We start from the raw sequence: 12,988 nt of genomic DNA, 5'->3' as shown, positions 1-12,988 counted from the left end.
CAAAAGATTTTTTTTCCATTAGTTTTTCCTCTGCTGGCTTTTTATGGGCAGGAGATACTTATTCACTCCCTGTATTAAATACGTATTTTTTAAGCAGAGTTATTTTTATGGTGTAAATGAGTGAGTGAGCTTGGTTATACCACACCTTTGACCTTTGATGGAATGCCTTGTAATTTACTAAGCAAACTAATTACCATGCTGTGGGCTGAAAAGAGATGTATTTTGAAAATATAATCCCTTATTCAGGAAATTGATGACGGTGCTGAAGACTTACTTGGATACCTCCAGCAGAGGAGAGCAATGTGAGCCTATCCTAAGAACGCTGAAAGCTTTGGAATACGTGTTCAAGTTCATTGTTCGGTCGAGGACATTATTTTCACAGTGAGTACTTGTTATGTAAAAGTGATTGATTAGCTCTGCAATTCCTCTGGGATACGACAGTATTTGTGCCATTGGAGAAACTCTTTCACAAAATTATAACCAGCCGTTGATCAAAACCAATTTAAAAATCCAACGTAGAGACTTATGAATAGGTAATAATTGTTCCAAATTCATTTGGGGGAAAAAAAAAGAAATCTTCATATGTTGAAGAGTTATGTTTCATCCGGTGACTATGATTTGTGATTTGAGGCTCTTCTGCATTTCATCTAACATTCTTCATTTGATTTGAGATATGGCGAAAATCTTCCAGGAATCTATATTCCGTGGGGATGGGGAAGCAGAACTCAGAGAATCTGACATTTACTTGGCTCTGGGAGGATGCACATGACAGATGAGCTGCTATTTGCAGTTGACCTGCCTGTCCATGAAATCCTAGTGGCCAAAAAGTGAGCTGACATGTTAAAGCACCTAAGAGATTTGATATTTGATGGTCAGTATCACAGAGGTTAGCTGCCCTTTTAAAAGGCTTTATAGATGGAGTCATTCCAATGCAGCCTGCAAAATAACAACTTATGTTCATCCTGGCTACAAGACAAAGTTAGGCAGGGGATTGGTTGTGCGTGTGACCAGGTTGGTTGTGTGTGATGGGAAATACGAAGAACAATACAGGAAATGTGTTGTCTGGATTCTTATTGGTGCAGATGAAGAACACACAACTCAAGCTGACTCAGGGGGAAATAGGACTTTATTTTACTTTGCATTATTGAAAAATCTTGGGGGTTGTTGGCCTTAAGTATGGCTGGTTCCCGATGCTTAGTGCCATTCTGATAGTCTCTATCTCTCTAGATCTTGGCTCTGCTTTCCTTCTGTTGGTTGCCTTCTGAGGCAAGTTTTCCAATGTGGAAGCCACTGGAAACCTCAGATTCATATTCTACTAGCTTAAGCAACTCTAGTTTCCCTGTTATTCTACCAAGATCCTATGGCAAGAACTATCTTGGGTCATGTGCTAAAGTCTTAACCAGTGTGACCAGGAGAAAGAGTATGCAGATTGTGTACCTATGGTCACATGTTTACCTCTGGAGCCATGGGTCATGTCAACAACGTATGGTGTGAACTTATTTACTTAGAGGGATGGTTCCCCCCCACCCAAAATGTAGAAGTCTGTAAATCATCATTTTGATCAAGACATTGGATGAGTTATGAAAGCTTCATACTCAAAGGCAGCTGAAATGGTAATTATGTAAGAGTCTCCTTTTTAGGAGAATTCTTTGATATTTCAGTTGATGAATAGAAAGAGATGAGTGTCTTGAACCATGTCACAAAACATATGTCACTTAGGCTATTCTAAAAGGGAAATATCTTCTATAATTCCTCTGTTTTGTTGGATAGTCAAGGCAGAGACTGTGTATTGATGTCGTAGGGGTATTCTTCCAAGTTCGAGGGATACTTATCAATTATTTGAAAACCAGTAGGGGACAATTTTGAGTCTTTCTACGGGTTGAATTCTTGGAGGGGTTCAAGGATTCAAACATTGTAATTCCAGATTAGGCAATGATATCTTATCCCATCTCCAAGTGAGAATTTCAGATCTACAAGAAGAACATATTTTTTCCATGTGACATATCTTATTCCCGCACCGCACCCCACCCCCCGCCGCCGTCTTACCTCTCTTCATCTTTGTCTCTTTCCTCCACTGGAACAAAGAGCTTTTGTACATTTGCTTTCTCCTTTTCTACCTGAAGGCATGTCATCTTGCAGAGCCCCTAGCTCTTTATTCGGTATAAATTCAGTGCTATTGGAACTCTAAGTGATTTTTGGCTTCTTAAGGAGTGGGATAATTGGTTATTCTCTGCTGTACTCCCAGCATGGCATATAGAATATCATTGATGCTAAAAAAATGCCTGTTGGATGAGTGCATTTTGGGGCCTGGGAGAAGGTATTTGGTTAGAGGAGATCTCTCTATGGTGACCCAGACATAACCTTGAATGCTTTTTCATGAACAGAAATATTGGCTGACCTGCAAGGCTGACCTCATGCTGAGGGAAGGTAGGTCTTGTTCATTCTAGAACCTTTCACCATGGGTTCTTTTCAATGGAGCCTCAAGGCCATGGGGACATGATGGTGGTATTTCCCCAAACTAGGAGAGCATTTTACTCGGGAATGGAAGAGAGACGTTTCAATGCTTTGAGGTTTCTAAGCCAGCTGGTGGGAAATCATAATATAATTATTACTCTGGGAGCTTATTGTGTCCGGTATTGTGTTTCTGTTTCCTGTTATTCCTTTGTCTTCTTTCCTCATGTGCATGGTTATAGCTGGTCCAGCTCCCAGTAGTCGTTCCCTGCCATCTTTCCTTCGCGCATACAGCACATGAGCTTTTACAGGGGCTAGGGATTTTCCTGTATCAGTATGCAGGATGCGGTTGGGTTAGAGAGGAAGAAAAGTTGTTGAGAAGGATTGGAATTTTTAAAGGATCATTCATTTCTATCACAGAGCCAAAGAAAATAATTGTCCTGTCCCCTCTTCTTATGTAACTAGCTCCTTAGTCAAAGTCTGGGCAAACTGCTGAGGCCCGTGTGCCTGGAGCCCGTGCTCCACCGTGGGAGAGGCCACGCAGCTCAACAGGGAGTAGCCCCTGGTCTCTGCAGTTAGAGAGAGCCTGCACGCAGCAATGAAGACCCAATGCAGCCAATTAAAAAAAAAAAAAAAAGTCTGGGCAGGTGTCTCTGGGCACGTAGCCTGTGCTGTAGTTGCAATGGAAGCTGGCAGAGAAGGTTTGAGTTTCTGCCATAGGGAGGCAGGCTTCAAAATACAGGGCATTCTAAGTTGTGGAAAGTGTTCCGAAAGAGGCTGAGTGGCCATCAATATGACCAATATCCACTGGACTTTTCTAGGATGACTGAGGCCTTGGGAGGTATAGAACATAGTAAGGAACATTCGTAAGGAGCTAAGTGATTATGCTCTAGACATTGAGCTTCTTTACAAACCTTCTTGCAGTGCCTTTTATCCTGAAGCTCAGACAACCAGCTGAGCTCATCCCCAAGGTTTCTGAGCCTGTGGAATTACGCAGAGTCTGCAGTAGCCTGTGCTTCCCTGATCCATGTGATGGACAGTCCAGGAGAAGCTCCCCTTCCTGCTGGCCAGGCACCTAGAAATGAGACTGCAGAGCTTCTGTAAGGATGACTTCCCAAACAAGAGAAGATCCATAGCACAGTTCTGCAACAGCATTTGCTCCTGCTTGTCTGTGTTCCTTACAAATCTTGGCGCGGCTGTAGGCTGGAGTGCAGGGGATGGTGTGAGATGGTTGTGTTCATGCTGTGCTGGGCAGTGTTGGCTCAGTGATGGTCAGTGCTCACACTGGACACTTCTGTCCCTGTAAGCACCAGCCTCTCTGAGCCTCTGTTTTCTCATCCATGAATGAGGATAAACCAGCTGTTACTGTTTTGATGATGAAATGAGATTATATGTACAAAGTTTCCATGTAGTATCTGATATTTATTCCATGAGCAAAATAAATCTGTTAGCTGTTATCATGTTTTCACCTAGGAGAGACAGAAAGGATGCTTGTTTCAAAAACTCAAATTTAAACTAGAAAGAGAAAGTTTTAGTGTCTTGATTCACACTCACAATTTGGCTTGCTCTTCCTGCTGTACAAAATATTTCTTGCTCTTTATTTTTTAGGAGGACAGGACCCCTTTACCAGGTGCCTGTGCTTTTTGAGGACCTCAGTGTAGAGAATTTTTATGGCCCCGTGAATTCACCTGGGTCTGTTGCTGGCCCATTGCGTGCGCCCTGCTTTTGTCTGTGGCTCCCACTTCCCTGTGTGTGTGGTCAGGTCCCTTTGGCCCAAGCAGCTGTGTTTCCAGCTCTCTCTCTACTCTCGGCTTGCTCTGCCTATCTTTTCTTTTGCATCATGCCTTCTGCTCTTGTTACAGACCTGCTTAGTTCTTGCTTCCTCCTCCGCCTCCATGTAATCCCTCTCCTGGGGCTGCCCTGCAATCACCTGCTCCTCCTTCACCTCGCTCATCCACACCCTTCGCTGGAGAGGCAGTCCGCTCAGGGCTTAAAGGCACTGTCTCTGGAGCTAGGCTACTTGGGTTTGAGTTCCGCATTTGAATTCTACCACCACCAATTACTAAGGTTTATTACCTCAGTAATTGCTCAGCTTCCTTGTGTGAAAAACAGGCATGTGCGGAACAACCCTTGCAGGGTGGCTGTGCAGCCTCAGTGAGCTAAGGGACATCAGGCATGGGGCACAGTGCCTGTCGCATAGCAGGGGCCCCCAGTTCTGATTTCCTGCTAAGGGCCTTCACTCATTATCTCCAGCAGCCTTCACAGAAACGCTATGGAGAACCTCATCTCCTGACTTCACCTCCTCCTACTCCTCTCTCCCTCTGCCAGCCTCACAGGTCTCCTTGCTGTGACTCAAGTTCCCAATGCAAGGCCCTTGCACCCTTCCCCAGACATCTGCTTGCTTACCTCCTCGCCTCTTTTATGGCTTTATTCAAACGTCTCCTTCACTCCCCTGTATGCGGTCGCAATCCTTGCCCCTGACACTTCTTGCCTTCCCATTCACTCTGCTTTTTGTCATTTTTCTCTCCATGGAACTAATCACATGTTAACACACAGGAATAAGTGATGACATTCTAGCCCTCTCCCTGCTGGAATGTCAGCTCCAGGAGGTCAGGAATCTTTGACTATTTTGTGCTGCATTCCAAGCACCGAGGACAGCACCCAGCACATAGTAGGCCCTCTCCAATAAGCAACGGGACAGCACTTCTATCCCCCTTTCACAGATGAGGAGGCTGAGGCATCGAGTCAGCCTCAGAGGTCACACAGCTAAGAATCAGTAGAGCGGGCTTCGCTTTCTACCTCATCTCATTAATTAGATTTGCAAACTGTAACTTTTTCCAGACCATGCAAGTGTGAAGTGTGGCTGGCCAAGAGGAGGGGCTGTCTTGAGAGGGGCAGCTCCAGCTGGGGGTGGGGTCAACTTGCTGGGCACTGCTGGGGCGGCTGAGGTACAAGGCTGTGTGAGTTTAGGTGCTACCATCCATCCCTAAGCACAGTAGGACTTCAGTGAAGAGAATGATGACTTGGAGCAGGAGCTGACAGGAAGGGCATCCTCCCCAGCATGGTGAAGCTGTCCCAGCAACCGTGACTGTGTCCTCATATCCTCCCAAGAAATGAACAAAGAAAAGCTGACGTGGGGCCAGCCCAGGTGAGCTCACACCCCTTGGAAACAGGTCAGGGAAGTTAGAATGCACTGAGCATCCTAATAGGAGCAGCAGCGTCTCCATGAGTCCTTCTGCTCCCCACCCGGGACCCAGGAAGGCTGGCCATGGTACACGCAGTGTCATTCGCCTGCACTGGGGCTGCTGCTCCCTTCACACAGGCTCAAAGGAGCACAGTTCTCGCCTCCAGCAGATGCCCCAGTCTGGCTGTGTTCACCCAGGGCCAGCCATCACTGCTCTTTCTCTAATTGCCTTCAGCATCGGATGACTTGATGCTCTCTGATACTCGCTTTTGCCTTTTTATTTTGCATCTTGCTTTATTCTACCCATCCCGCTCCCCCCCTCACCCCGCCCTCCACCTCATCTTTCAACCAGTTCAATTTCTTCTTATGTAAATATTATATACTAGTTTATCCTCCGGGTCATGAATATGTTAGGCAGCAGGTTTGTCTGAATAGAGCTCAGGCATGCCCAGTGTAGCCTGCAGTCAGACAGAATCCATAAGCCTCTGCCTTTTTAAACAAATATGAATTTAACTCGAAGGTACTTGCCAGTGTGATTTGTTTTCATTGTTCATGTATGAATAAATATTAAAATATAATCATCTGTTTCTGCTGAGGATGGGTTGAAATGCTGGTCAGATTGCTATTCCTGTTTCTCCGGCATGTAATTTGTTTGCGTGTTAATGCCATTTATTCCTGTGTAAGCCTCTGTTTTCGGCTTTGAATATAATTTCACTTTTTGATGACAGTGATGGCTCAGTAAACTGCACAATTGCAGTTAATGGAATTATTTTATGATAACATTAACTTGGCATCAGATCAGAAGGGAAAACTGTCATCAAAGGGATATAGTGAAACAGTTTCTCTTCTTTAATTTATTTGAGTTGCTACAGGGCAGAGGGGGAGGTAACAGCCTGTTTCTTACAAACATATGTGAAAGCACTTTGTAAATCATGAAGTCATCCTTATTATAACATGAAATTGTGCATATACATGCACTTTTAAACAGTCCTCTTTCCCCTTTGCATATGGAAATACTGATAAATTTCTATTGAGCACCTATTATGTGCTAGGGACCTTGTTAAGTGCTGGCAACTCTGAAATTAATGTCAGACTTCCTTAAGCAGTGGCAATTTAGTGGGAAAGAAAGGCACGCATGCCAGCAATCAAATGCCAGTGTGCCTGGAACAAGCAACGATCAGTGATATGATTCAGTGGAGGAGGGCAAATGGCTCCTGGGGGCAGACAGGTTTGGATGACAGACTCCACCTCGGGAGGACCAGTCATTCTTCTCAGAGGAGGTGATTTTTCAACTAGACATTAAAAGGTATTTAAGAAGCCTGCCCATGGAAGAAAAGAGAATCAGGAATTCCAAGTAGAGGGGACAGCATATTGTATAGAACTTACTCTGAGGTACCATTTATAAAGCCTCTCCTCTGTACATGGCCCTGTATCACTTTTCACTCTACCTCAATACTCACAACAACCTTGCAAAATATACGCATTATTATATTCATTTTATGTTCATTTTACAGAAGGAGAAATTGAGGCCCAGAGAGGTGCAGAGAGTGACTTTAGGTCACACAGTTAGATGTTGGCAGGGAGGGATCTGACATCAAAATCTCAGTTCTTTGCCCTACCCTGTGCCTGCCCATGAAAAGCACTTTTATGGAGCTGTGGCTCGTGTGTGAAGCTGCGGTGGTGGAGGAGTCAGGATGTGTCTGAAGAGGGGAGTTGGAGCTAGGTTGTGAAACACCTGGAAAGCCAGACCAAGGAGTCAGGCTTCATTTTCTGTGCTGGGGGATGTTGGCATACATGCTACCCTCCAGCCTCAGAGCACAGAGTGAATACCCCAGTGGGGGTACAAACTAACTCACTGGGGTCAGACAAAAATATTAAAATTTCTTTATTTTGTCCTAAGATGGAGAAATTAAACTTTATAAACATTTAACTTAGAATAATACACAGATATAATTTACATATAAAAAACATCTATTAAGAATCATATTTAAATTTTTTTTCTCACAGGAGCAGTTTTGGAAACCCCTGCTTTTGGCAGTGGGGAGCCACTGAAGTTCTAAAGCAGGGGATTAACATGATTAGATTCGTGTTTTAGAAAGATTAGTGCAGAAGTAAGGTTAGTACGTGGGAGATGGAGGAGGAGAGGTAGAAGCTCCCTAAAGAAGGTATTGTGATAATCCAGGCAGGAGGACTTGAACTGAGGTAGTCATGGTGGAGCTGGAGAAGAAGGAAAGCAAGAGAATAAGGGTTTTTAGATGGCAGGATTGCCCAAACTAATTGAATGTGGGAGTGGAATTGATGGAGGTGGCCAGTCAGCTGATCTGACACTGAAATTTCTGGTCCATTTTATCAAGCGTTGCTCATGAACATGATGAGTGAGGGGCGGAGCAGGTTTGGGGGGAAAGACGATGTGTTTGGGACACATGATGCTGGAGGTGTTTACTGGCGTGACCAGGTGGAAATGCACAGCAGGCAGTTAGACACAGATTTGGAGTTCAGAGGAGTGGAGAATGGAGATATGGTTTTGGTAGAAATTGATCTCCTTTGGTAGAAAGAGGTATTTGAAGCTGTAGCACAAGGTGAGCAATGCTATAAAACTCAGAGTGAAAGCAGGAGATGAGCATGTCGGCGGGGGTGGGGGGTGGATGGATGAGGGGAGAGTTTCAGGGAAGGAGGATAGGAGATAGAGGAGAGGAAGCAGGAAGGATTGGCATTACAGGAGCCAGGAAATGGAGCATTTCCAGGGGGGAGTGTCAGCAGTATTCACTGTTACAATGAAGTCCTGGGAACTGAAAACTGATCTGGAGCAAGATATTTCTCAATTAGGAGATCTTTGGTGAATCAGCCAACCCTCTCCCAGAGTTTAGTGTCTTTCCTAATATCCAACCAGGAGGCCATCAAGGGGCAGAGGGATCAGGCTTTGGTGATTGATTTCCCATCATCTGCATGTGAATTACTTACATTGTGGGTTGTTTGCCAGGGTATAATCCAAGGCTGGCTTCCCCCCACCATCCCTCAGAAGGAGCCAATTGTTTCCTGTTTGTTACCAATCTCATACTCTGCTTACAGTCAAGTGTAAAATGCTGGTCTTGTTTGCTTCCATTGTCCCTTTAAATGGCTTAATTTTGTAGAACAAGATGCTGTAGATAGTTAAGGGAAAAGCCATAGAGGACACAAGATAGTCATTGTTTCAGGTTGAAGCAGTAGATGATTTCCTTTCCTTGTTAACTCCTTGTTAGAAGTCTGGGAGCTAGCTTGCTGGCAGATTTTTTGCCTTGGCATAAAAATAACTGTTTCTGCCAAATGCCGAGATTGACAATTCTTCAGAGAATGACTTGGGTGGGAGATCAATTTACTGAATAAATATGTAGATTTAGGAAATGTGTTTGCAAATCCCCTGTAACTAGATATGAACATGCAGGGTAATAAAAGGTCTAGTTTGCCAGAGGGGTGAAATTCACCAAGCTAACCTAATTGTCAGGGATGCTGAACTGAATCAGGATGACTAGATGTACTTTGTGATCTACTTCAAATGCACTTGAGGCAGGCATCACCCTGAAGTAGAATTTGTTTCTTTAATAGGAAGTATTAATAATACATTACTCAGTTGTTGGGCTTGTTTCTTTTTGTGTCTTTGGGGTGGATGGAAAATTAAAAAGGACTTAGTTATGGGGTACATATGGTCACTCTCCTTCAAATCTCCAATCTAATTCCTGTGTGTCTCAGATCTACTTTCCTACAGTTGCAAAGACACATTAGTTCAATTCAGTTTGTTTGTTCATTCATTCAGTAAACATTTTTGAGTCTTACTGTTTGGAAGTTCTATGCTAGGATACTGCAGTGAACAAGACAGATGTAGCCCTGCCCGCATGCTTCCCTTATATAATACTGTGGAGGACAAAAATAAAATAAACAAATACACCAAATCATTGCAAACCATGATAAATGCAGCTAAGAGAATTAAGTAAGTAGTTGTGATAGGTGGTCCAGCACAGCGGTGGATAATTCCAATTAACTACCTGTATAACTGTGGGCAAATGGCCTTGCCTCTGTGCCTTAGTTTCCTCCTCTAAAGTTGGGATTCCTTCACAGTGTTATTGTGAGGATTCTGATGAAGTGACCTTTAAACTGAGATGTGCAGAATGGGAATGGTCCAGCCACACAGGGATGGAAGGAAGAGTCATTCAGGGAGGGAAATTCTGAGCAAGCGCTCTTGAATAAGAAACTGCTTGAAAGAAAGAAAGAGAAGACTACTGTGGCTGAAGTGTAAAGAACACAGGGGAGATTGGGAGGAAGACGAATTTGGAGAGATAGGCAGAGACTACCACACAAGGTTCATTCTAAGTGTCTTACCAAGTCCTCAGAAGGCATGGAACTGAAGATGCTTACATGGAAGGTAGCATGCTGACACTTCATGGTAAGTAGGGTTTGTGTCGTACGCCACATGGGTGGCTTGGGGGCAGCTGCCTGGTCTAGTGTTGAGGAGGACACTGAGCCTGAGTGTAGAGGTAGCTGTACAAGGATCTGTGACTGATCAGTGCCACCTGAAATGGGCAGCTCATTGGAAAGTGACAGAATTGTTAACCCCTAAGTTAATTACACAACCCTAGATAAGAGTAAGGGACTCTAAGTACAAGCAAAGTGCATATTGTCCTACAAAGTGCTTGTGTTTTGGATTATAGTAATTCATATTGAAAGTTGAAAGTTGTGTGTTTTGTAACCTCTCACAAGCTTCTTTAGTTACTTCCTGTAAGATTCAGGCATAAACCACCCATCTTTAATTGGGTTGGGGGACAGACACAGCCTGTGCTACCTCATTTCATTGAGTAATCCCTTTAGGTTTCTTTGTACGTTTGGTTTTTTTGCAGTATCTCATCTCTGCTAAGCATTTATTGTTTTACAATCATAATATTTACTATTTTTAATGCCTTATATGTTTTAGCAGCCATGAATTGTTGGTTGCAGTTTTGAAAAAGTTTTTTTTTAAATAATAGTCACTTCTCAATGATGTGTTAATGTATGGGTCTAAAGACCCTTATTACCTAAAGTAGCAGATAGTGTCAAAGTCACTTGATTTGATTATCAGAGTTCACTATGCAGATGTGTGTATTTGTGTACTGATGAACTTTTCCACAGAAGAATGTTTTTCCATATCACAGTTTGCTGGGCTAAATAGTATCATTTATTATTATTTCCTGATTTCCTATCAGATGCGCATTCTGGAGGGAGGGCAGACCTGCTGGCCTTGGGTACTATAGGGGTGGTAAAAATAAAGAGCTTGTCCATAATCAAATATACTTTGTGAACAAGCCACAGCTGATAACATTACCATGTCAACAGTTGAGAATATCCCAGGTAGCATGAGCCACAGCATTTTATATTGCTAACCTCTCTTTCTTCTTCAAAACACTTTCTTCCCTTGGTTTCTATAGCATGGAACTCTTTTTGTATTCTTCATATTTCTCACACCCTTTGGGGGTCCTCGATGCTCATTTTGGCCTGATCTTCCTTTCACTCAACTCCCTCTCCTTAGGTGACTGAATTCAATCCCATTGTTTTAGTTACCCCTGCTATGCAGGTAACCCAGAAATCCAGCTTGACCTCTTCGCCGAGTTCCAGATCTGTGTGTCCAATAATTTACTTCATATCTCCTTCTTTCATATCTCAGAGGCAATTCAAAGTTAGCATAACCAGAACCGAACTCATGACAACCCCTATTCTCACTGACCTACAACCCAGCATGTTGCGTGAGGCAGACAAATAGGACTTTTGGACACCTGACTCTTTGTGGGCTTTTCCCCCCATGTAATCCACAGTGAAGTCCCAACCTTTTCCCCTCTTAAGTGTCTCTCAAATTCATCCACATCTTTCCATCTTCACACCAACTTCCTATACACAGTTCTCATCCCCTCACACCTGGATCACCGTGTTAGCTTTCTCCAGTGGTCTTGCTGCTTCCATCCTTGTGCTCCTAGCATCTGTTTGCTATGCAGTCTTTTGAATTTCCTCAATGGACAGTTATAACACCTGTAAATATGGAAAGCTCTGTTTCCCCCTTTCTAATCCTAATTCTTTTTCTCCCTACCATATTGCATTGGCTAGGCTTCTAGATCAATGTTGAATAAAAATGGTGATATATGTTATGTACTGGATTTTAAAACTATTTTAGATGCCTTTTATCAGTGTAAGGAAGGTCCTCTCTGTTACTAATTTGATGACAATGTTCATCATGAAGCACTATTATATTTTATTGTGATCACTAATATTTTGAATTTATTTATATCATTTTAGATGTGCATCTTCCCCAACGCACTGATTTTTCTGTCCTTTTTTTTTTTTTTAGATTGCCTTCAGTTTTCTCACTCACTTTTCCCATTTACTAGTTTGAAAGTTACATTTTATATCCAGTTCTGTTAGTGGCTATTTAGATATTCTATCATACATATTTAAGTTAATAAAATCTAAAGTTAATATCTTTAGAGTCCCCCTGAATAATAAAGGATTTTAGAAAATATTGTCACTTCTTCCTTAAATATTATGCTAGAAATGTGCAGTATTTCAGTTTTGCGTCTTTTGATAACTCTATAATTAGGCATTATTATTGTTTTAAGTTGTCAGTATTTGTTTATATGTTTTCAACAATAAATGTTCAACACTACTGTACTGTAAGCTTAAAAATGGTTAAAATGGTAAATTTCATGTTACTTTTTCTAACACAGGAGAAAAAATGATCATTTCTCCTGTCATCTTTGACCTTCAGTATTTGTTTTTCTTCTTCTTGAAGTAAATCTTCTATTATTAACTTTAGCAAATTTTATTGGTAGAGTCTCTACAGTCTGTCTGATTTTATTCTGAAACTTTTATTCTGAAAAGTTTCTCTGGATATAGAATTCTACCTCTTTTTTTCACTGTGATTGGCTCTTAAAGGTTAGTTGTCAGTCTTACTGTTGTTCCCTTATGGGCTTTCTGTTTTCTCTTTCTGGCAGCTTTTAAGATCATCTCTTTGTCTTTGATATTCTGCAGTTTCTCCATGCTGTACTTCGGAATGAGCTGGTTTATACAGCTAAAAGTTAGTTTTCCTGGATCTGGAGTTTGGTATTTTTAATACCAATTTCAAAACATTTCTCATCCATCATTCTTTTTAATTTTTGTATTTTCTCCATAAATTCTCTTATCTCTCTGAAATGTCAATGTATGTTAGACCTTATTCTCCATGTCTCATAAACACTCACATTTTCTATGTTTTTGGTTTTTGGGATTTGTTCTGGCTAATTTCTTTGAACCTGTTTTCCAGTTCACCAGTTTCCCTCTCAACTACATCTAATGTGATGTTTGATTCATTGAATAAGATTT

The 12,988-nt window shown here is 42.3% G+C and overlaps 1 protein-coding gene across 1 annotated transcript in view; it reads left to right on the top strand.

Moving 5' to 3' along the window:
• DOCK2 (dedicator of cytokinesis 2) overlaps positions 1–12,988 on the top strand; it is a 414,056-nt gene that overhangs the window by 80,813 nt on the left and 320,255 nt on the right. The window contains exon 22 of the mRNA XM_057729388.1: positions 247–381. Within this exon, the coding sequence (XP_057585371.1) occupies positions 247–381 (135 nt within the window). The remainder of the gene's footprint in view (positions 1–246; positions 382–12,988) is intronic.

The sequence above is a fragment of the Hippopotamus amphibius genome, chromosome 1, assembly GCF_030028045.1.
Source record: "Hippopotamus amphibius kiboko isolate mHipAmp2 chromosome 1, mHipAmp2.hap2, whole genome shotgun sequence".
NCBI classification, from domain to species: Eukaryota; Metazoa; Chordata; class Mammalia; order Artiodactyla; family Hippopotamidae; genus Hippopotamus; species Hippopotamus amphibius.
This window is presented reverse-complemented; position numbering and strand designations above follow the sequence as displayed.